Consider the following 24,046-nt stretch of genomic DNA (forward strand, 5'->3'; position numbering starts at 1 on the left):
TTTATGCTTTGGCTCTTGGTAGGGTCACCCATACCAAACAGGTCAAAGGGTAGAGGCCAGACTAAGAGTGGTTCACTGGTCCTCCAGGTTCAGGAGTTCAGCTCAGGGCCAACAACGCTGACTGATAAAACAAAATTGCTGTGGAAGCAGCAACGAAGAATCCTTCTACACCTGAGTGCACCATATTTCTGTGTCTCCAAGACTGACAGTAGTGAAAACCAAGAGAAGTTACTGACGCGCTGAAGGAAGCCCTGAACCCCACAAAAGACGGAGGACCTTCATTGCTGCCCTAAATGCCAGCAGCATAATAAGCAGCAAGTACAAGCTGTTAATGAAAACATGGACTGGTTCTGTTGAAGGAACACACGCACGATCACACAGCCTGATTGCAGGATAAGTCCCACAGAATATAATAAAGCTACCATTCAATTTTTTTATTAAAACATGTAAGAGCATTTCTATCACAAGAAAGTTCTTTTTTTTAAAAAAAGGAAGTAGTTCTAAACAAGCTAATGAAGTATTTTTCTCTAAGGCTTGTATTTCCGACCCCAGAACAGGTAATGTGAAATGGACAGGATTTTTATCTCCCCTCCCAATTTCTTCCTCCATCTGGTTCCTACAAGTTGCAGAATAAAAATGTAAATATATCTAAACCTCATGTAGTGTTATTAGGACAAACAGCTAGGAGGACTAAGCCACGTTTCATTTGCCAGTCAGAATATAAAGTTTACCACTATTCTCCTTTCCTCCACCTCAATAATGTTAATAGCTTCTGCCAGATCCACTAAAATCTAGAAGCTGTGGCTCCTCTGACAACCATGTGGTATGGTGAAAATTCGGCTTCCGGTAACTTGGCAGGAAAATCCATTCCTTGCAGCCATGCGATGATGGCAATATGATTTAAGATTTTTTCAGGAAAGCATTGTACTTCTGTGGATTATTCAACTTGCTACTGCTCCAGTCACATTAATATTTCAGCATCTCAACAGAATAACCCATTAAACCGTTTTTGACTTTTTTTTTGTATGTTATCTTAAAAACAGGGAAATAAAAATACTTTAGTCCTCATTCCTGCAGCTCTTGCAACCCTAAAAAGTCCTTTCAATCGTTGAAATGTCCACTTGCAGAACTTATCATCAGTGACGATTTACTGACGTACAGCTGGATTTGGAGAACGGAGAGAAGGGAGGTTCATTGCTGCTGCTTCACACACAGTTCTTCAGTTATGTGCACTTCCACACACACACTGCCATGTTGCCCCCGAAATACATGTATAGAATGTTCTTCATCTCATGGGTGACTTCAAACCCAAACCCTTCACCGACCACAACGTGCCAGGAAGCTCCAAACCTCTTGTCCATGGTTTCTTTGATCATTTTGGCTGCAGTCTATGAAAAACAGAAAATAAGTTTAGGAAAAGAATAGGAAAATAGGTTACCAAGATGGCACCGGCGAACCTCAGCAAAATTCTGTGGGCTACATACAGTACTGCTAAATATACCTCTTTTGAATTACTCTCACTGCAATCAATGCGCAGCATGCAATTTCCCTTTAAGCAATGTACTTTTAAATCAACTTAATGATCTAGAGGTTTCACAATCTTCCGAAAGAATCAGCAAGCAGGTATGGCACCTTTTAAGCAACAGAAGTTCATTGCCATGGCCGGATGCAGGGCAGGAAGAGGGACTCCAAGCCAAGCTGAAACACAGGAATGAGACCTCCTCTATCCAGCATCTTGCTAGCAAATATGCAGTTGCTGGAGAAAAAAAATTGAGGACCTGAGGGCAAGATTGCTTGTGTTGAAAGGAAATGAGATTGTTGTGTTCTATGTTTAACCGAGACATGGCTTACTCCCAGCACACCACATCTGGCGATCAGACTTGAAGGCTTCCCAATTCACAGGATGGATTGAACTGCTGATTCAGAAAAAGCAAAAGGTGGAGGTGTGTGTGTATTTCATGATAAACTCTCAGTAGTACTCAGATGTGGCAGTTCTGTTGAAAGCACGTTTCCTGACCTTGAAAACCTGTGGTAGAAATGGTTAAAACTAGTGTATGATGGGATACCTGACCATTCTGGAACAGCTGGGCTTAAAAGATTGCTGATGCGTGTTGAGAATAATCTAGGATGATAAGCATAGTACCAGAAACTCCAATAAATAAGATACTAGATCCCTGGAACCAGCAGGGAGGATGCGTCTGGGGGTAAATTCTAAGTCCTGATACCAGGAAGCAGGAACAACTGTTAGACTCGCGCTGAGAGATTACTGACGTCTTTTAAATGATTGATCACGTACTGACCGTGGGATGCCAAAGTTATGTGAAGTTGTTTGTCTTGCTGTATAAATATGAGCTTTGTACAACCTAAAAATCAGAGTTCTGGTGGCAGTGGAGACTGCTGCAGACTCTCCATGATATTATATTAATAAACTCTTAAAACGAAACTCAAAGTCACTCTGGTGTTCTTAGTTAGTGTTTCCACGACAACACCTAATGATCAAATGCGTTCCATTCTATTTACTTAGGGAGTTCTCATCTGTGATCCTCACTGGAGTTTACATGCCACCAGTGGCCAAGCACCTGAGATACTGCATGATGCCATCTCCAAACAATCATCACTCCATCCTGATGCATTTCAAATCATAGTCACGGACTTCAAACAGGCTTGTTTAAAGAAATCCCTGCCCAATCACCATCTCATATAACCTGTAGCACCAGAGGACCCCACACACTAGACCATTGTTTATGCAAGATAAGGAATGCCTACCCAGACCACATTTCGGAAAATTTGATCACTTGGCTATCCATCTTCTACCTGAAAACAGGCAGAGGCTAAAGAGCAAAGCTCCAGAGATTAGGACAACAAAGAGGTGGTCGTGGGGAGCAAAGGAGCATGCATCATGTTGATCTTTATCGACTACAGGCATAGTATGATCTTTACTGACCACACTCCTCTGACCTCTCTAATAAACAAGGCATGTTTTGCCCACAGAACTGCCGCTCACTGGATTTTTTTTTTTGTTTGTCACACCATAGAGACTGTTGTGCATGAAAATGCCAGGAGATCAGCAGTTTCTGAGAGATTCAATCCACCTCATCTGGAACCAACAATCATTTCACTTAGATCACATTTCTTCCCCATTCCAATGTTTGGTCTGAACAATTGAACCACTTGACCATGTCCGCATGCTTTAATGCATTGAGTTGCTGCCACATGATTGACTAATTATATATTTGCATTAACAAAGTGTACTTAATAAAGTGGCCATTGAATGTATGTTATGGGCCCTGTCAGGGAGACAATGCAATGATAGAGGGCAGTTAAAGATGGAGGAACAGTGACACCAAAAAGAACAACAGTCTACAAATCAGAGAATTTGAATAAATCAAGGACAGTGGACGCAGACAGACTAATTGTTTTTGTTCTTGCTGTGTTCTTGGAGATGGAGGTGGCAATTTTGTGAAGACACTCAGTTTTCCATTTTGTGAGCTTGAATTGTTAGGCTTGATCAGGGTTTTAAAGAAGACAATGATGCTCCAGGTAATCTGCTGGACTAGAGATCACTTCCAAATAAGAAGTTACTTGTGAGATGTTCTTTGGTTGGATATGACATGCAGGTTTGTGAATGTTGGGGTTGGTGCCTGCCTGGAGTGATTCGAACTTGTTGCTGATTGAGTACAAAGAACCATTAATTATCGACTGTCACTTGATGGGAAGAGGGCAATAAATGGATGCTGGCTTGGAGCAGAGCCAATAACAAGGTGTTAAAGGACAGACACATAACCTGAGGCCAACGACACCAGAATGCAATATTTGAATTGATAAGGAATGGATATAAAAGTGGACGCTGTGTGTGTGCTGGCAGCAGTAACTTCGAAGAATAACCATCGCAGATACAAGCATCAGCGACCCTGTGTGGAACGTGTGGCAACTGAATCAGGTCTACCAGGAACGCCTAGCCAGCGTAGACTCCTTTGCCCATGTAATACCTTTGCCTATTCAGGAGAGTCAGGGATACTTAGTCGGCGTCCACACAGGTTATTTAGTTTATGAATTCACGTACTTGTTAGGTTAACCAACAAAGGTGGTTGTTGGTAAATACAGATCTCTCTGTGCCTCTCTGATCGTTATTACAAGGGGTGATTCTTATAACATGCCTTCCCACACAAACACAATGACTCTGGAAATACAGCCATCTAAATCAGCCCATGGTCAACAATTTAGAACCCTTAACAACCAACCCCATTATAGCAGTATGAGTGGCACACCAGCGTGGCGATTCGTGCAATGCTTTACAGCACCAGCTGTAAGATCAGGGTTCAATTTCTGCTGCTGTCTGCAGGTTTGCACATTCCTTCCTATAGGTGCCCCAGTTTCCTGCCACTTTGAAGTTGTGGGCATCCCATGTTGGCGTCAGAAGCGTGCAGCAGCTGCGGGCTGCTCAGCACGATCCTCACTGGTTTGATTTAATACAAAATAATGCATTTCACTGTGTTTTCATGTAAATGTGACAAATAAAGCTAATCTGTAGCAGTACAAGAACCAATACCACTCTACTTGGGGGAAGGAGGATTATCAGTAACAGCAACACGCAGAAAACAAATGAAGATAAGGACCGATTAAGTGGCAAAAATATAAATGTCAATACATTAAAATGATGGATTGAGAGGTGCAAACCATTACGTTTTGGATGGAGTTAGCAACCATCACAGCTCAGTCCCTCATAGGAAAGGCCCTCCCCACCATTCAGCACATCTACACAGGGAGTGTTGTCACAAAAAAGCAGCATCCATCATCAAGGAGTCCCACCTTCCAGGCCAGGCTCTCTTCTCACTGCTGCCATCGGGAAGGAGGTACAGGAGCCTTGGGTCTCACACCACTCGGTTCCCTTCAACCTTCAGGCTCCTGAACCAGGGTGGGTAACTTCACTCACCACAGCACTGAACTGATCCCACAACCTATGGGCTCATTTTCAAGAACTTCAAAACTCATGTTCTCTGTATTACTTATTTATTACTTGTTTTTGAATTTTCACAGTTTTGTACATCAGTTGTGTGACAGTCTTTATGTGTAGCTTTTCCACTGATTCTATTATATTTCTCAGTTCTGTGAATGCCTGCAAGAAAATGAGTGAGCCGTACAGTATATGGTGACATATACATACTTTAAGAATACATTTATTTTGAACTTTGCATTTTATTCTCCTTGGCAAGCAGCAGCACAGTTCAGTTCATGTGATCACTATTTTCTCCTTTTGAAGAATACACAGAATTGGTGTTGTGGCAAAGTTCTACATGCTGGCAGCCTATTTCACCAGGAAGGACATCATGAGAGACTTTTCAGACACCTTGAAGCAACGTGAGGAGGAGTACCATCCCACCCACAAAAAATGCCTCATGAGAACTTGACAGACTCACCTCATTATTTGCAGAATATTTTTCGCAAGCCGTGACACACAGTTCCATCGTCTCAACTTTCATTTCCTCTGGCATATCGCAATGCTGGAAACAAAGGACTGGGATGAGTAGGACATTCTTCTGAGCCAACAAAACTTTGGAATTCTGTACCTCACAGGTATTAAGGCTGCATTATTCAACATATTCAAGGTTTTTTTTCTGTTTTTGAGAATGAAAGATTTGAAGATCACATCAACCACAAGCAGAGCTAGTTTTATGTATTTATTTAGAGATACAACACGTAATAGGCCCTTTCAGTCCTTCAAGCCGTGCTGCCCCACAAACCAGATTTAACCCTAACCTAATCACAGGACAATTTGCAATAACCAATTAACTGACTGGTGCACTTTTTGACTATAGGAGGAAACCGGAAGACCGTGGAAAAGACCCACACATTTCACGGGGAGGATGTACACAGATTCCTTGTAGACGACATCAGAATTGAACTCCAAACTCTAACAACCCAAGCTGTAATAGCGTTCCGCTATACGCCACCATGGCACCCCAAAAAGCAGAACAGACTCAAGGGCTGTATAGACTGCTTGATTGTCATTACCTTGCTTTGAAGAACTTAAAATCAGCTTTCAATGAGGTGAAAACTCTTCTGGGATTGAAGCCACAACTAATCTCTACAATGATCTCATTTCCTTTAAACATCTGGGAACAATTACACAAATGGCTGTATATTTTGTTTCAGAGGGATCTATTGCTGGCTCAAATAATCCTGAACTGCATCTTGCACAGCAAATTGTCAAACTCCTTAATAACCTCAAAATACTTTTCATCCAGTCTCTAAAATGCATCCTTTGGTTACCATCATATTTCCAAGATTTCTAGAAGAGATTTTCTCCAGGGCAGATTTTTAAGATGCTTGATGTTTAATGTCCTCAGCGCTAAATGTGCTTTACTCTTTGCGTGGTTTGATCGAGGCGCTTCACAGCGAAACTGGATCTGTAAATGGGGCCCGCAACCATCAACAAGATGCTGAACTGACTGAGTCTCCGGCGGAAGCCGCGGCCAATGGCTCCTGGACCATTTCACTCACTTCGGCGGCTTGAGGCTGTGGGCTCATTTTTGGGGATTCTGCAGTTTGACAATGTTCTGTGTGTTATTCGTTCACTTTTTGTTGTTTGCATGATTTGTTCTTTTTTATTGCAATTTTAATCGTCTTGTTGAGTGGGGCTTTTCTTTAAACGGGTTCTATTGTGTTGCTTTACTTTGTGGCTGCCTACAAGACAACGAATCTCAAGGTTAATATTGTGTACATACTTTGAACATTAGATTGCATTAGTGACTTGTAACTAATGGATTTCTAAGATAATCTCATACAGGAACACACCATGGCACCTCTCTGCCACCCTCAACTATTGAACAAACCAGGTCCAAATACAGAGTTGTACAGCCCACAAGCTCTTTGTTCCACCACATCCAATCAAACCTTTTTGCCCATCTACACCAATTCCATTTTCCCTCATTAATACTGTATCCACCTATTTAAATGTCTGTCAACTTGCCTTTTAGTATGGTTTAGGCTCAGATTTTGCAGGGAAAGAGGGCAGTCTCAACATAAAGTCAAAAAGACATAGAACTAAAATCATGGGTGCCACGATAGCGTAGCAGCACAACACTATTACAGCTCGGGGTATTAAGGAGTTCAATTACTGCACCCTCTCTAAGGAGTCTCTGTACGTCTGCTCCGTGGAATGTGTGGGTTTTCCCTGGGTACTCGGGTTTCCTCCCACAGTTGAAAGACATACCAGGTAATTAACTGGTCATTGTAAGTTACCCCGTGATTTGGTTAGGGTTAATTGGGGTTGTGGGGTTGCTGAGGCGGTGTGGCTCAAAGGGCAGAGGCCTACACCGTGCTACTTCGCTAAATAAAATTAAAAAGTAGAACCACAGCTGGAATATTAGATTATTTAAATTCAAGAAGTGTCTAATTACCACAAATCATAGGATTTCACTAAAATTTACAGCACTAACCAGCATCAACTGCTAATAGAACCCAAAATCAATAACACAAATGGTATCAACTGACCGTGCGGGTAGACAGTATTTAAATCTGACCTAAAAGATGTCACAAATCAAACAGCAAAAATTAGAAATGTGAAATAAAAGTAGAAGGTGCTAACATGCCCGAACGACTGGCGTCTGTATTCTGGTGCCGGAATGTGAGGTGACACTTGCCGGCTGCCCCCAACGTACTCTTGGGTATGCTGACAGTTAACGTAATTTACACAAATGGTACATTTTACTGTACATTTCTGGTCACTCCACTATAGGAAGGATGTTGAGGCTTTACAGAGGTTCCAAGGTTGTCAAGCCGAGGAGTGGTAACTCCCACTACCTAAAAGTGCTCCTCACTGCATGCACCTCAAATAGCCTCTGACAACTAAGTCCAACTCCTGGCCTTCTCATGTGGCTTAGCCTCTAAACCTGTTTCTACTGACAGGAGAAGGGACGAAGGTGGGTCCTGGCACCTTAAAACCAGTGCTTCGGGTAGATGGAGCTCGTCAGCCTGGGAAGGCAGTCCATCTAAGAGAGGGAAAACTCTGATTTCAAACCTCCGCTGCCTTGCGGCCATACCCACAGATGGGAAAGGCTTCGGGGGTAAACCCTGAGGACAAATCCGGAGCTGGAGTCCCTCAGGCAGTCCGACGTTGCCTTCAACCTTGTTCTGGCAACTCCTGTGACGACACTGGTGCCAAGCTGTATTGGCCCTTGCCCCTCTCTTGGACAACATCGGTGTCGTGGAGAGGGGAGACTTGCAGCATGGGCAACTGCCAGTCTTCCATACAACCTTGTCCAGGCCTGCGCCCTGGAGAGGACACTCCAACGTCGCCTCATCGCGACGGCACAACACGGAAAGCAGCAGTCTACCGGTTATAAACCTGCACTCAACTGGCATAGAGCAAGGCACCAGGGGTTGCTTTTGACGGAGGGAGAGACCATTGTGTCTCACGGGACAGCTACTGCCCACCTCAAGCAGGGCAGCCCCCAGCCAGTTAGGTACTGTCCTGCCACAGTCCGCCCGCTCCACTGGGTGCACGGGGCTCAGGGATACAAGCAGCCCGAACTGCGGACTGTAAACACTGCACCAAGCATAACTAGAAGACAAAGAAAGAAGCCAACACTCAAGACTAGGATGCTAGAATATACGGACCATGACAACCGGTATATCAGATGACCTTCAGGAGATCAGCGACACACGCAAGACAGCAGTGATTAACAATGAATTGGCTCCAAGTGGACATCGCAACGCTCCAAGAGACACGTCTCGCAGAATCGGGAACCCTACGTGAAAGAGACGATACCTCCTGGCAGGGGAAGGGCTCAGACGAGACCAGAGAGCATGGTGTTGGCTTTGCCGTGAAGAACTCGCTGCTGAAGATGGTAGAGCCTAGCGAGAAAGGGACAGAGTGGATTTTCTCACTTCGACTTCACACATCCAACAGGCCTGTCAACCTTGTCAGTGTCTATGCCCCAACCCTCTACTCTACACAAGACACAAAGGACGAGTTCTATGACCAGCTCTCAATGATGATACAGGAGATCCCAAGTCAGGAACAGTTGCTGCTACTTGGTGACACTCAACGCCAGAGTGGGTGCCGACCATGACTCCTGGCCAAGCTGCCTGGGGCGGTATGGGATTGGCAGCATGAATGACAACGGGCAATGACTGCTCGAGCTTTGCATGCTCCACGAATTGTGTGTCACCAACACCTACTTCCAGACCAAAGCTCAGCACAAAGTGTCTTGGCGACATCCCCGCTCCAAACACTGGCACCAGCTAGACCCGATAATCACAAGACGCCGTCACCTGAGAAACGTGCTCATGACTCGCTCCTTTCGGAGTGCCGACTGCGACACGGATCACTCACTGGTTTATTGCAAGATCAGACTTCGGCTGAAGAAGATGCACTGCGCCAAGCCTCCAGGCAAGCAGCGCATCGATGCCAGTAAGACACAACACCCAGACAAAGCTGCAGAGTTATCAAGTCACTGGAGGATGCTCTCCTTGCAGACCCACCAGAAGGAGATGCTCAGCAGAGATGGGATTCTCTCAGGGACACTATCCACAGCATTGCGCTCAAGGCCTTTGGGAAGAAACGAGGCAAGACACAGGACTGGTTTGAAGCGAGCTCAAGTAAGCTCACCGTTGTCATCGAGGTGAAGCGTGTTGCACGACTAGAGCACAAACGCCACCCCACCCAGGCAACACTGCAAGTGCTAAGGACAGCAAGAAGCAAGGCCCAGGAAACAGCCAGACGCTGTGCAAGTGACTACTGGCTACAACTCTGCGAAAGCATTCAGTCATCATTTGACACAGGCAACATCCATGGAGTGTACAAGGGGATCAGGAAAGCCATCAAGCCAACCCAGAGCAAGAGAGCATCATTGAAGACCATAACAGGCAAGACCATCAATGACAAAGGCAAGCAGATGGAGAGATGGGTGGAGCATTACTCTGAACTCTTCTACAGAGAAAACAGCATCTCGGACAGTGCGCTAGACTCCGTGGAATGCCTGCCTGTCATGGAGGAAATTGATGCATTGCCGACTGCCGAAGAGCTGAGTAAAGGCATCGACAGCCTGCCCACTGGGAAGGCACCAGGATTGGATGGCATTCCACCAGAGGCCATCAAGTGTGCAAAGGGCGTCCTGCTAAACCACCTGCACGAACCACTGTGCCAGTGCTGGATACAGGGAGCAGTGCCGCAAGACATTAGAGACTGCAACATTGTCACCATACATAAGAACAAAGGGGACAGAAGCGACTGTAACAGCTACAGGGGAATCTCCTTGCTGAGCGTCGTTGGGAAGGTCTTCGCCCGCGTGGTCCTGAACAGTCTGCAGAAAATAGCCGAAAGGGTATATCCCAAGTCTCAGTGCGGTTTCAGGTCAGAACGCTCCACAATCGACATGATCTTCTCCCTTCGACAGCTACAAGAGAAATGCAGAGAGCAAAGACAACCACTCTACGTCGCTTTCATTGACCTTACGAAGGCCTTCGATCTTGTGAGCAGAGACGGTCTGTTCAAAATCCTCCCCAGGATTGGTTGTCTCCTGAGGTTCCTCAGGATAGTTCAGTCATTCCACACAGACATGAAGGGCATCGTTCAGTTCGACGACTCTTCTTCGGAGGCCTTCAACATCCGCAGCGGTGTGAAGCAGGGCTGTGTGCTTGCCCCCACCCTGTTTGGCATCTTCTTTGCAGTCATGCTGAAGCACGCCTTTGGCACATCAACTGATGGTGTCTACCTCCACACCAGATCGGACGGGAGGCTGTTCAGTCTGTCCCAGCTGAGGGCAAAAACCAAGGTTCGTGAAGTACTCATCAGGGACATGTGTTTGCAGATGATGTGGCACTGGCAACACACTCTGAACAGCAACTGCAATGCCTCATGGACAGCTACTCAAGAGCCTGCCAGGACTTCAGCTTGACCATCAGCCTGAAGAAAACCAACGCCTTGGGCCAAGATGCCATTACCATCAACAACTACGAGCTGGAGGTAGTTCACGAGTTTACATATCTTGGCTCCACCATCACGGACAGCCTCTCCCCAGACCCTGAGATCAACAGACGGATCGGACGAGCAGCCTCAACATTCACCAGGCTGACAAAGAGAGTCTGGGAGAACAGAAAGCTGACGATGCACACCAAAGTTGCAGTCTACAGGGCCTGCATCCTCAGCACACTGTTGTACGGCAGCGAGACCTGGAGCCTCTACTACAGACAAGAGCGGCGTCTCAATGCCTTCCACCTTCGCAGCCTGACACACATCCTGGACATCACGTGGACTGACCGAGTCACCAACAATGAGGTCCTGGCCTGCGCCCAGATACCCAGCCTCTTCACCCTGCTCCAATAATGCTGTCTCCGCTGGCTGGGCCACGTACACCGCATGTCAGACGGGAGGATCCTGAAAGACCTGCTGTATGGGGAACTGGTCTCCGGCAAGAGGGCACAAGGGCGGCCTCATCTTCGTTTCAAAGACGTTTGCAAGAGAGACATGAAGTCACTGAAAATGAACGTCGAGAGGTGGGAGGACATCGCAAGCGATCGCTCTCACTGGAGGCTGGAACTACGCAGAGGTCTAAAAAGAGGAGAGGAGAAGCTGAGGCTTGCTGCTGAAGAAAAGCGCACTCATCGGAAAAACAGCACCAAGATAACACCAGAGGACAGCGCCTTCAAGTGCAGTCGATGCAGCCAAGACTGTCACTCCCGTGTGGGCCTCTACAGCCACAACAGACACTGCTCTAACAAATTGATGCAAGACCTTCCAGGCGCAGATCTATGGGCTCATGAGACTAACAGATGCCGTCACAGAGGGTGCCAAAGAGGTTTACCAGGATGCTGCATGGCTTACAAGACTCATGGCATCACAAGAGGCTGGATAAGCTTAGGTTGTTTTCTCTGGAGTGCTAGAGGCTGAGGGAAGAACTGATAGAGGTTTATGAGAGGCAAAGATAGAGTAGACAGGGAGCATGTGTTTCTCAGGGTTGAAATGTCTAATACCAGAGGGCATGTGTTGAAGGTTCAAGGAGGATGCAAGAGGTAAGTTTTTCACTCAATCATGGATGCCTGGAATGCATTGTCTGATATGCTGGCAGAGGCAAGTACATTAGAGGGTTCTAAAGAGACATTTAGGTAGACACACGAATGTGCAGAAGATGGAGCAATATGGATGCTGTGTAGGTAGGAGGGATTAGAGGTAGGGTGTTTCTGATTTGCTTTTTAGCTGGTTCAGTACAACATTGTGGGCCGAATGGCCTGTTCTTGTGTTGTACTGTTCTATATTCTTTGTATGTTTCAATGTACACATAATACATAAACTTGAATCCTGATCCAGCACCCTACAATTCTTCGATTTTCTCCCAAGGAGAGACCAGCATGGTTATTGCCGTGTTACAACAGTGACCTAAGGAAAAATCCGCATATAAAATTTCAACAGGAATTAAGTCCAAGTGACAAGATACTCTGAAGTGAAGTTGATCTGTGTTATGACAGAAGTCCATCATCACAGTCAATACCCTTAACAAATATCTGCCATACATTTATGTGCAGCTTTACAAATAACCTTACTTGCCCCATTATATCTAATAGGCTTCAGTTATATCAATGATTAAATCAATAAGGACATTCACTTTTGTCAAAGTATCAATTGATTAATAAATCAAATAAACAATTACTGCCTGCTGAACAGCTTCTGAGCCCAGAGCTCAGCAAGATTGAAGGGAGATAAGTTGCCAAATATATGGCTTCAATAAATGGGGTCCTTTTATATTAAAAAAAGGCATCCGTTAGTCTTGCAAGACCATCGATCTGCGCCTGGAAAGTCTTCACTCTCCAGGGCGCAGGCCTGGGCAAGGTTGTATGGAAGACTGGCAGTTGCCCATGCTGCAAGTCTCCCCTCTCCACGACACCGATGTTGTCCAAGGGAAGGGCATTAGGACCAGTACAGCCCGGCACCAGTGTCGTCACAAAGTGATGTGAGGTTAAGTGCCTTGCTCAAGGACACAACACGCTGCCTCGGCTGGGGCTCGAACTCACGACCTTCAGATCGCTAGTCGAACGCCTTAACCACTTGGCCACATGCCCACACTACTGAAGGGTAATTTAAAGGACCCCAGTTATTGCTGGATATATATTTTCTTGGGGTGGCGGGGTGGAGACGCGTCTCTACCAAAGGAGGTATAAGGCACTCCTTCCCTCCGCTAGCCTGCAGATCACCCTTGGGCAAGGTGTAGCACCTGCTTAGCCCTCCTGTCGGGGTCATGTGAAGCCATGACAGCAGCTGGTGCAGATCACAAATCCTGGTTACGCAACCACTGACACCAAGCAGACAATCTCTGAAGAATACTGATAATGGCCAGGGTCACCGTCTTGTAAAGACAATGCTCAGATGGAGGCAATGGCAAAGCACTTCTGTAGAAAAAATTTGCCAATAATAATCATGGTCATGGGAAGACCATGATTGCTCGCATCATACGACACGGTACATAATGAATGAATGAATACAGCTTCAGAATGAATATTCACACTGGGTTTGGGCTACCTGTGGGGAACGTTCAGGCACTAACAATGTTTTGAGCCAATGGCACACCCAGAGGCCGCAGGTGACACGAGATACAGGAGCCAAGGTGGTCTTTGGATCATATGAACTTTCAGCTGCAAGCGGGAACAAAGTTAAAGCACTTTGATGGGAAACTCACTCTGACGATGGGGAAGGTTTGAAGACGCCTGGAATCTGGCTCTTCCTTTTTTGCCTCTGGCTCTGCCATTGCAGACACACTTCACCCCTGCTGGGAGAAAAGGAAAATAAAAACTTAATTTTCTATTTCAAAAAGATGATGGTAATAAATGTTACATGAACTAATCTACTGGATTGTCAGAATATCTAATCACTCTACTCTCCTTGATCGAACATTCTTCTGAGAGAGAAGGGACAGCTGGAGATGTTTTACACCAGAGAGTGAGGCCTCTGTTGGTTAGGGTCAATCATGGAGGTTATGTCCTGGCTGTCCAGAAATAAATGTCTGGCAGTACAATATGAGCAAGCTGTTGCCCATGTAGCAAGCTCCAACCCCCCCCACGCATCCAATCAACCCAAAGGAACGGTAGAGACCGATACAGATTGGCACCAGTAACATTGCAGCTTTTGCCAGTCAATGTAGAACTCAACATAGGACTGTCTTATGTCTTACAAAACTCAATTTCCCTCAGGATCAATAAAGTATATCTATCTATCTTAAGGACTCCAGCTCTGGATTTTTTTTCCCCACATGGTTCACTCCTGAAAGCCTTTCCATGAGTGAATATAGTTTGAGATCAAGGTTTTCCTTCTAGATGAGCTGCCAACCACTGCTGACGAGCCCCATCTGCCCAAAGCAACTGGTTTTAAGGCACCAGTAACTCACTTTTGCCCCTTCTTCTATCAGTAGAAACAGTTCTGCCGGGCTTAGTTGCTTGGCGTGAAGGCCAGGAGCTGGACTTGGTTTATCAGAGGCTCCTTGAGGCGAACGCCATTGGGAACATCTAACAGGTAGTGGGAGCTTGTCCCCATTACCACCCTCAGCTATAACAACCTTAAGGGACCAACACCAGAGAGTAAATACTCACTACGAGTATGACAACGTACATTACAACTGTCTCCACCCATGGCATCAAAAGTACTTCATAGAGTGTTACTAAACAGAAACAGGCTGTTTGGCCCATCTAGTCCCATCAACCCACACTCAGACCACAACCCTCCACACTCCTCCCACCCATGCACTTACCCAAACTTCCCTTAAATGCTGCAACTGAACCCACATCTATCACTTCTGTTGGCATCCCATCCCACACTTGAACCATCCTCTGAGTGAAGATGTTCCCCTTCAGGTTCCCCCCTTTCACCTTTCACCCTTAACCTATGACTTCTACTTCTAGTCTCATCCAACCTCGCCACATTGAAGGGCAGCCTTCAGTAGAACTCAATGAATGATTAAGTTCATTCCTTCCTGCCATACTCATGCTTAAATTGCAGGGAACGTTCCAGAATATCTGAACAAGTGCAAATCTACAGAGGGAGGGGACCTTGATAGAAGAGTAACTTGTGTATAAAAGGAAGACAGAAGCTGGGTGGTGGTAGGTGGAAGAGGTAGAGGGCTAAAGAAGGAATCTGATAGGAGAGGACAATGTACCATGAAAGAAAGGCACGAGGATGGGCATCGGAATGAGAAGGTCAGGTCACAAAAAGAAGGGTTAAAAAGGGGAACCAGAGTGGGGAATGGAAAAAGAGAGAAGTTACCAGAAGTTAGAGAAATCAATGTTCATGCTATCAGGTTGGAGGCCAACCAAATGGAATATTAGGTATGGCCACATCAAGGTAGGAGAGGAGGCCATTGACAGACATGACGGTATGGGACTGGGAGTCAAGATGAAATGGGTGGTCACTGGGAGATCTTGCCTTCTGCAGTGGATGTGCTTTACAAAGCAGTCCTCCAATCTACGTTTGCCAAGAACATTCATGGTCAAAGATCACGATCACCTACATCATAAGACAGGGCACTCAGTGATGATGGCGATGTAAACTGATACACACACCAACATACCAGAGGAACTCAACAGTTTGAGCAGCATCTACGGAGAAGAATAAACAGTCAACGTTTGAGCCAAACCATTCATCAGAACTGGAAAGAAGCCAGAATAAGAAAGTCGGGGGAAAGAAAAGGAGTACAAGCTGCAAGGTGATAGGTGAGACCAGGTGAGGGGGAAGGTGGGTGGGTGGAAGAGGGGGAATGAAGTGAGAAGCTGGGATGTGTGACGAAAAACCAAGTTATCAGAAGATTGATGCTAATGAGAGAGATAAGTGAGACAATGGAGAAACATTCAAAATGTTAATGAGAGAGGAGAAAGAGATAAAAGAAAGAGACACCAGTCCGAGTATTGACAGACCGATTGCTTTGAACCTGAACTGTTTGAAGTTTGATGGACAGGCGATACCCCAGCAGGGGGATAAAAAGAACAGGTTCGCTAAGGCACGAGACACCACGAGATCACGAGGCCCTGGAAAAGCGGTGAGCCCCACGAGTTGTTGGGAGTTGGAGGCCTGGTCGCGGGAACCAACCATAGACGCACAGGGTGAAAAGGGTACGATCGGTGGGAACCTGGTGTGTGTGTCCGCCCTTGCCTGGGTGCCGGGTTCACCGCGGAAGAATGGTCGTATCCGGAACGGAGGGGTGACAGTCGGTGACCACAGAAGACATTAAAAGGGTTCGCCCGAAAGCTAACTGCGAAGAACAAAGGTCTGTGTGAATCAGATTTGCATATCATCCTCTCTCTCTCTCCCCCCAACGGCACAACAGCGATTACTGCGAACTGTACTAAGCTGAACTGAACTCTGCGTCACTTGAGACTGATCATTTTACCCCTAGACTGCGATAGAGCTTGTTTGATTCCTATTACCCTAGTTCTGTGTACGTGTGTTTTATCATTGCTAACCTGTTGCATTTATATCCTTACAATTAGAGTACCATGTTACTTATTTCTTTAATAAAACTTTCTTAGTTCCAGTAATCCAGACTCCAACTAAGTGGTCCATTTCTGCTGGTTTGGCAACCCAGTTACGGGGTACGTAACAGAGGTGATATTTGGGAGAAGTGAAGGTCTAAAGAAGAAGGAATCCAATAGGAGAAGACAAAGGACCATAATAAAAAGGGGAAGGAGGAATAAATAAATGTTATTTTGGTTTACTCTTAAAATATAACCTCAGCTATCAACAGAATCCAATGGGATAAGATTTACCCAAAAGGCTCCATGGACATGAGACTTCAGCTTAAGTTAGACGGAGAACCTGGGGCAGGTCTCCATGAGGCAAGGTTGAGAGATTTACTGGAAATAAACTTGATCAAGCTTGGTTTAGAAAGATCAAATGTTGGCATTAAGTTGTTTCTCAGTATTTCTTCCACTCAGATTTTGTAGTCCCGAGGAAACCACAGGGGCCAGTGTAAGACTACAGACTCTTCTATAGATGGAGCAGCAGATGGCAGTTTGGGAAAGGCTGGAAGAGATAACTTGTGCAGTGGTACACTTCTACCACTGTTTACAGAGGACTTGTGAGTGCACCAGATGCTGGACCATAATATATCATCCTAAATGCTCCACATCCCCTTTCAAAATTCACAGGCCAGGGATTTCTTGAAGTCAGCAGTGGGTCCTGCATTCTCTTCACCCTTTCAAAAAGACACTCGAATTTTTACTCAAGTCCACCTTAAGTTTGTTCTGGACTTTGTCACAGAGGAGACTGCTTCACAAGAGTAGAAGCAATGTGGCCTGCCCAACAGTGCCAACCAAATATAATTAGAGCCTCAGTACTCAGGATGTTGGCCTGAACGAGGGCACTAACGTTAGTTTGGTTACCCTGCCTTTTGCTCACTGCTGCCAGGGAAAGGTGCCCGAGTATAACAGACTCTCTCTCTCTCTCTCTCTCTCTCTCTCTCTCTCTCTCTCTCTCTCCTACTTGCTGCTCCTCAGAGAAAGTTCCTGCATGCAAACGATCTCTAATTGACAGCATCCTGACTGGCTGCATCATTGCCTGGTATGGGAACTGTACCTCCCTTAATTGCAGGATTCTGCAAAGAATGGTGTGGACAGCCCGGCACATCTGTAGTTGTGAATTTCCCACTATTCAGGACATTTACAAAGACAGGTGTGTAAAAAGGGCCCGAAGGATCATTGGAGACCTGAGTCACCGCAACCACAAACTGTTCAGCTGCTACCATCCAGGAAACGGTACCGCAGCATAAAAGCCAGGGCCAACGGGCTCCGGGACGGCTTCTTCCACCAGGTCATCAGTCTGATTAGCATGCTGATTTGAGTGTATTTCTATGTTACCTTGACTGTTCTATTTATTATAAATTACTAAGATTGCACATTTAAACGGAGACGTAACGTAAAGATTTTTACTCATGAATGCGAAGAATGTAAGAAATAAAGTCAATTCAATTCAGTTCTCTCCTTCAATGCTGTCAGAGGATGGTACTGAAGTTTTGGGTCTACCGTTTGTGGATTCGGCTGTAGCTCACATTATGATGTGCTTCTGGTCTCTCCTTTCCCCGTTGCTACTTTGGATGACGTTGAATTAGGATGGCCTGAAGATAATGAACACCATGCTTAAGTGAATATGGACTCTTTCAATTTTGTGTTTTATATTGTTTTTCACTTGTTCTTTCTTTGAGGATTTGATTTTTTGCACGTGGGGGGGGTGATGTTCTTATTGCTGTTTGCGCAATTTTTTTTTGCACATGGGGGTGCTGGGGATTTTCTTTGAACGGGCTCCATGGTTTTGTTCATGTCGAGGTTGTCTGTGGGGAAGACAAATCTCAGGGTTGTATGCTGCATACATACTTTGATAATAAATGTACTCTAAATCCTTTTAAATCCTTCCTAGGAATTTGGTAAGCCAAGACAAGCTGCTCCCATTGGGAGATATTCAAAGATCTGAGGACACAGATTCAAAATGACAAAGGGCACAGAGCAGCTATGATGTGGAAATTCCTGCAAAAGAAATACTTTGTTACAAGTGAATTAAGTACTTGCAGGAAAATAATTTGCAGGCTACGGGTGAAGTGGAACCAAATAACCTGCTCTAAAAAAAGTCAGTAGAAATTCAGTGGGTCAAGTTGGCTTTCTGATCCATAACGATTTAGATAATAGGAGGGAGTGGAGAGGTTGTGGAGGCAGACACTGGCAAGACAAAGTCAGGAATCAAAAGGTTAAACACGGCGTGACTAGTGTCCTGAGCTGCGTATATTTCAATGCAAGTAGTATCGTAGGAAAGGTGGATGAGCTCAAGGCATGGATCAACACCTGGAATTATGACGTTGTAGCCATTAGTGAACTTGGTTGCAGGAGGGGCAGGACTGGCAGCTCAATATTCCAGGGTTCCATTGTTTTAGACATGACAGAGTGGAAGGGATTAAAGGAGGAGGGGTGGCTTTACTACTCAGGGAAAATATCACGGCAGTGCACTGTCAGAACAGACTGGAGAACTTGACAGTGAGGTGTTATGGGTGGAATTGAGAACTAAGAAAGGTATGACCACTTTAATGGGGCTATATTACAGACCACCCAACAGTCCTAGGGATCTAAAGGAACAAATTTGTAAAGAGATCACAGACTGTTGCAAGAAACACAAGGTTGTGATAACAGGTGATTTTAACTTTCCACATATTGACGGGGACTTCCATACTGTAAAAGGACGAGATGGGATAGAGCTGGTCAAAAGTGTCCAGGAAAGTTCTCTTCAGTACATCGAAGTCCCAATGCTAGAATGTGTGATACTTGATCTGCTATTAGAGAATGAGACAGAGCAGGTGACAGAAGTTTGTGTAGGGGATCACTTTGCATCCAATGATCACAATGCCATAAGTTTCAAAGTAAACATGCAAAGAGATAGGTCTGATCCACGGGTTGAGATTCTAAATTGGAGAAAGGCCAATTTTGATGGTATCAGAAATGATCTGGCAAGTATGGACTGGAACATGCTGTTGAGTACTTGGAAAGTGGGAGGACTTCAAAAACAAAATTTTGAGAGTACAAGGCTTGTATGTGCCTGTCAGAATAAAAGGTAAAGATAACACGTGTTGGGAATCTTTGTTTTCAAGAGATAGGAAGCCCTGGTTAAGAAGGAGAAAAAAAAAGGACGTGCATACCAAGTATAGGCAAGCAGGAACAAATGAGATGCTTATGAAGTACAAGAAAAGCAAGCCAACACTTAAGAAATCAGGAAGGCTAAAAAAAGGCACGAAGTTGCTGTAGCAGAGGAGACAGAGAATCTTGAGGGATTCTATAGGTATGTTAAGAGCAAAAGGATTGCTAAGGACAAAATTCATCCTTTGGAAGACCAGAATGGCAATCCATGTGCACAGCCAAAACAGATGGGGGAAGATCTTAAACACATTCTTTGCATCTGTATTTACTCAGGAGACGGATACAGAGTGAGGCAAAGCAGCATCAGCCTCATGGACCCTACACAGAATCCAGAAGAGGTGTTTGCTACTCTGAGGCAAATCAGTGTAGATAAATCCCCAAAGCCTAAGAAGGTGTTCCTTGGGACACTACAGGAGGCAAGTGCAGAAATTGCCAGGGCTTAACAGAGATTTTTAAACATCCTTAGCCACAGGAGAGGTTCCAGAGGACTGGAGAATAGTCAATGTTGTTCTGCTATTTAAAAAACTCTCTAAACAAAAACTAGGAAATTATAGGCCGGTCAGTCAGACATCAGTTGTGGGATAGACATGGACTGATAGTCAACATGGCTTCGTGCAAGATAGGTCATGTCTAACCAATGTTAGAGTTTTTCGAAGAAGTTACCAGGAAAGTGGATGTTACCTACATGGACCTTAGTAAGGCATTTGACAAGGTCCCGCACAGGAGGCTGGTCAAGAAGGTTCAGGATGAGGTTGTTAATTGGCTGAGACATTTGCTTTGAGGGAGAAGTGGTCATTGAGGTGTGCCTCTCTAACAGGAAGCCCGTGGTTAGGGGTGTGCCACAGGGATTGGTGCTGGGCCCTTTCTTGTTTGTCATCTATATCAATGATCTGGATGATATTGTGGTTAACTGGACTATCAAATTTGCAGATGACACTAAAATTGGGGGTGCAGTGGACAGTTAGGAAGGACATCATAGCTTGCAGAGGGATCTGCGACAGTTGGATAATGGGCTGAAAAAAATTGCAGATGGAATTTAATGCAGACAAGTTCAAGTTTTTGCACTTCAGTAGGTCCAACCACGATAGGTCTTACACAGTGGGGAACTGAGGAACGTGGTAGAACAAAAGGATCTGGGAATACAGGTACATAAGGAGGAGGAGAAGATAGCAGCGCAACGCAGCGCGCGCGGCCTCTCCGGTGATGATATCTGTAATCTGTCAAGTAGGAGGCCGTGCACAATTCTGATTTCATGGAGGCAGATGTGAGAGCACGGAGGAACATCTGGTGAAACTTCTGAAATGCCTGCTTCGCTGCTGCTGCTACTGTGTGATCCGAAATCTCCAGAGGGGAAGGCCCCGAATCCTCGGCTTTGCCTGTTGCTTGGCGGCCGGGGTGGGGTCAAAACACTCGGCAGAGATGGTGCTCGGTGCTCGGTGTCGGAGGCTCGAAGTTTTCGGACGGACTCAGACTGTGGTTGGGTGCTTCCAGGATGCTGCATCGACAAGTTTGCGGTGCTGGAAGCTCATGGCAGGGAGAGTTTCTTCCTTCTACCGTCTGCGTGAGATGTTGTGGCTATCGGGACTTTTGAGACTTTTTTTTACCGTGTCCATGGTCTGCTCTTTATCAAATTACAGTATTGCTTTGCACTGTTGTAACTATATGTTATCATTATGTGGTTTTTGTCAGTTTTAGTCTTGGTCTGTCTTGTGTTTCTGTGATATCATACCGGAGGGACATTGTATCATTTTTTTAATGTATGCATTTCTAAATGACAATAAACGAGGACTGAGTGTTCTCATAATCTAATCTAATCTAATCTAATAATTCATTGAAAGTCGTGTCACAGGCAGATAGGGTCATAAAGAAAGCTTTTGGCACATTAGCCTTCATAAATTAATGTATTGAGTACAGAAGATGGGATGTTATGTTGAAGTTGTACAAGATGTTGATGAGGCCTAATTTCAAGTTTTGTGTACAGTTTTGGTCACCTACCTACAGGAAAGATGTAAACAAGGCTGAAAGTGTGCAGAGAAAATTTACAAGGATGTTCCGGGCCGAGACCCTTCAAAGGGTCTCAGCCTGAAATGTCGACTGTACCTCTTCCTATAGATGCTGCCTGGCCTGCTGCATTCACCAGCAATTTTTATGTGTGTTGCTTGAAATTCCAGCATTTGCAGATTTCCTTGTGTTTACAAGGATGTTGCTGGGTCTGGAGGACCCAAGTTATAAAGAAACATTGAATAGGTTTTGTATGTATTCTTTAGAATGTACAAGATTTAGAGGAGAATTGATACAGGTATACAAAATTATGAGGAGAATAGATAGGGTAATACAGGCAGACTTTTTCCACCGAGGTTGGGCGGGACTACAAGTAGAGGTCATGGGTTAAGGATGAAAGGTGGAAAGTTTAAGGGGAACATGAGGGGAAACTTCTTCACTTAGAAGGTCGTGTGAGTGTGGAATGATCTATCAGCACAAATGGTCCTTGCAAGCTTGATTTCAACGTTTAAGAGAAGTTTGGATAGGTACATGGATGTTAGAGATATGGAGGGCTATGGTCCAGGTGCAGGTCGTTGGGAGTAGGCAGTTCAAATGGTTTAGATGGGCCTGTTTCTGTACTGTACTTCTCTATCAGGGCAAGCAGCTCGCCAATCGTCACCACCTCTTCTTTCTACATATATAAACTCAGTACAGTCGGGGCACTTTCGCTAATAACTTGGCCCCCATGGTACTTATAAGTTTACATGAATCCTACAACCAAGCGTACTGAAACGGCCAGCCTGATCCCCATTACATTGTTGGCTCTGGGATCTTGTTGGGTTAAAAACGGCCGAGGAGAACCTATTGAGGCCAAAGCTACACCCACAGCCACCTGCCCATACTCACCAACCACCCTCTAAACCACCACGTCCCACAGCCATTCCAAAAGCCCCTCACCTCGGTAAACTATACAGAGTAAAGGCGAGGGGGCGTAAAACAAAGCATTTCCCAATAAAAAAAACCACCCTGCCCCCACTCAGCCAGGTAACTCACCTCCACAGCCGCTCTCTCATTCAACTCAAGCCGTTGTTAGGGACAGGATCCGGGTCCTAGTAACAGCGGTCGACGGAAGTCCCGCCTGTATGTATGTGATTGGCTATTCCTATTCAGATTCCACTGGGCATTGGTTAGAATTACTGCTATTCACACCGCCTTTGCCGGGTGGGGCCTGCGGTCCCGCCTTCCTCTAGAATTAACTGGCTGCTGCTCCAACATACGGAAAATGAGTGGATAATAGACCCATCAATCACTAGCGCCCGACCCCGGGGGGGTCCTTCGGTGAAGATTTAACGAACGGCGAAAACATTCCAGCATTTGGATCAATGGATTGTTATCATAATTTTAACGTTTTGAGAAAGCATTCAGAAAATTCTTATTAGCTGGGGGTCGGAGTGTTGCCGAAGTGTAGTTCTGCGTCTTAGCAACCAGTTGAAGTACCACCTTTTTCCAAACGTTGATTGGTCAGTTTGGATGTCAATTTTACGAGAGGGTGGGACTGGGAGGGGCGAAAAAAGTTTACAATCAGAGTAGAAGTATGTCCCCATGTACTAAACTAAGATTCATTTTCCTGCGGGCATACTTAGCAAATCCATAGAATAGTAGTAACTGTAACAGGATCAACCAAAGTGCCGAAGACAACAAAGTGTGCCAATACAAAAATATAATAATATTAAGTAAATAAGCAATAAGTATCGAGAACATGGGATGAAGAAGCCTTGAAAGTGAATCCACAAATTGCAGGAGAAGTTCCATGATGGGGCAAGTGAAGTTATCCCCTTTGATTCAAGAGCCTGATGTCTGAGGGATAATAATTGTTCCTGAACCTGGTGCTGTGAGTCCTGAGTCTCCTTTCTGATTCCAGCAGCAAAAAAGAGGGCATAGCCTGGTGGTTGGGCCCCTGATGTGGATGCTACTTTCCTGCGACAGCGCTCTGTGTAGATGTGCTCATCGGTGGGGAGTGCTTTACGGGTGATGGACTGGGTTGCATCCACTACTTTTTGTAGGATTTTCCATTCAAGAGCATTGGTGTTTCCATACCAGGCTGTGACGCAGCCAGTCGAATCTTCGCAAACTCCTAAGCAAGTAGAGGCAGTCCCATGCTTTCTTCGTAACTGCGCTGTGCTGACTAAGCACTTGGAAACTCATTGAAAGTCTTCTGGAATTCTGAGGTAGAAGGATAGAGGAAGAAAGCGGTTAGAAACGGGAGGAAGAGGGACGGTGAAATAAGTGGTCTGGGATGGAACGTAGGGTAGAAGATTGGATTGAAGAGAAAGGGGTGATGTGATAGAGGGGGAGGTGGGAGGATTTCATATGACAGAGAGGTGGGGAAGAGAAAGAAGGTTGATCATTG

General features: G+C 45.4%; 1 protein-coding gene across 3 annotated transcripts; it reads right to left on the reverse strand.

The window, feature by feature from the left end:
• Nucleotides 1-424: 424 nt before the first annotated feature.
• LOC134354391 (dynein axonemal light chain 4-like) lies at nucleotides 425-22,749 on the reverse strand. Of its 3 annotated transcripts, none has more exons than XM_063063381.1 (4): nucleotides 22,690-22,749; nucleotides 13,674-13,760; nucleotides 5,418-5,501; nucleotides 425-1,388 (listed from the first exon to the last, which is right to left on the reverse strand). In XM_063063381.1, exons 2-4 carry the CDS (start codon nucleotides 13,740-13,742, stop codon nucleotides 1,224-1,226), a joined length of 318 nt encoding a protein of 105 aa, XP_062919451.1. In that variant the 5' UTR covers nucleotides 13,743-13,760; nucleotides 22,690-22,749; the 3' UTR covers nucleotides 425-1,223. The 3 variants fall into 3 exon arrangements, with proteins under 3 accessions (XP_062919451.1, XP_062919452.1, XP_062919453.1); XM_063063382.1 differs by having other exon boundaries at nucleotides 13,674-13,763; nucleotides 22,690-22,744; XM_063063383.1 differs by lacking the exon at nucleotides 22,690-22,749 and adding an exon at nucleotides 18,027-18,069.
• Between the last annotated feature and the right edge of the window lie 1,297 nt (nucleotides 22,750-24,046).

Source organism: Mobula hypostoma, chromosome 11 (genome assembly GCF_963921235.1).
Source record: "Mobula hypostoma chromosome 11, sMobHyp1.1, whole genome shotgun sequence".
NCBI classification, from domain to species: domain Eukaryota; kingdom Metazoa; phylum Chordata; class Chondrichthyes; order Myliobatiformes; family Myliobatidae; genus Mobula; species Mobula hypostoma.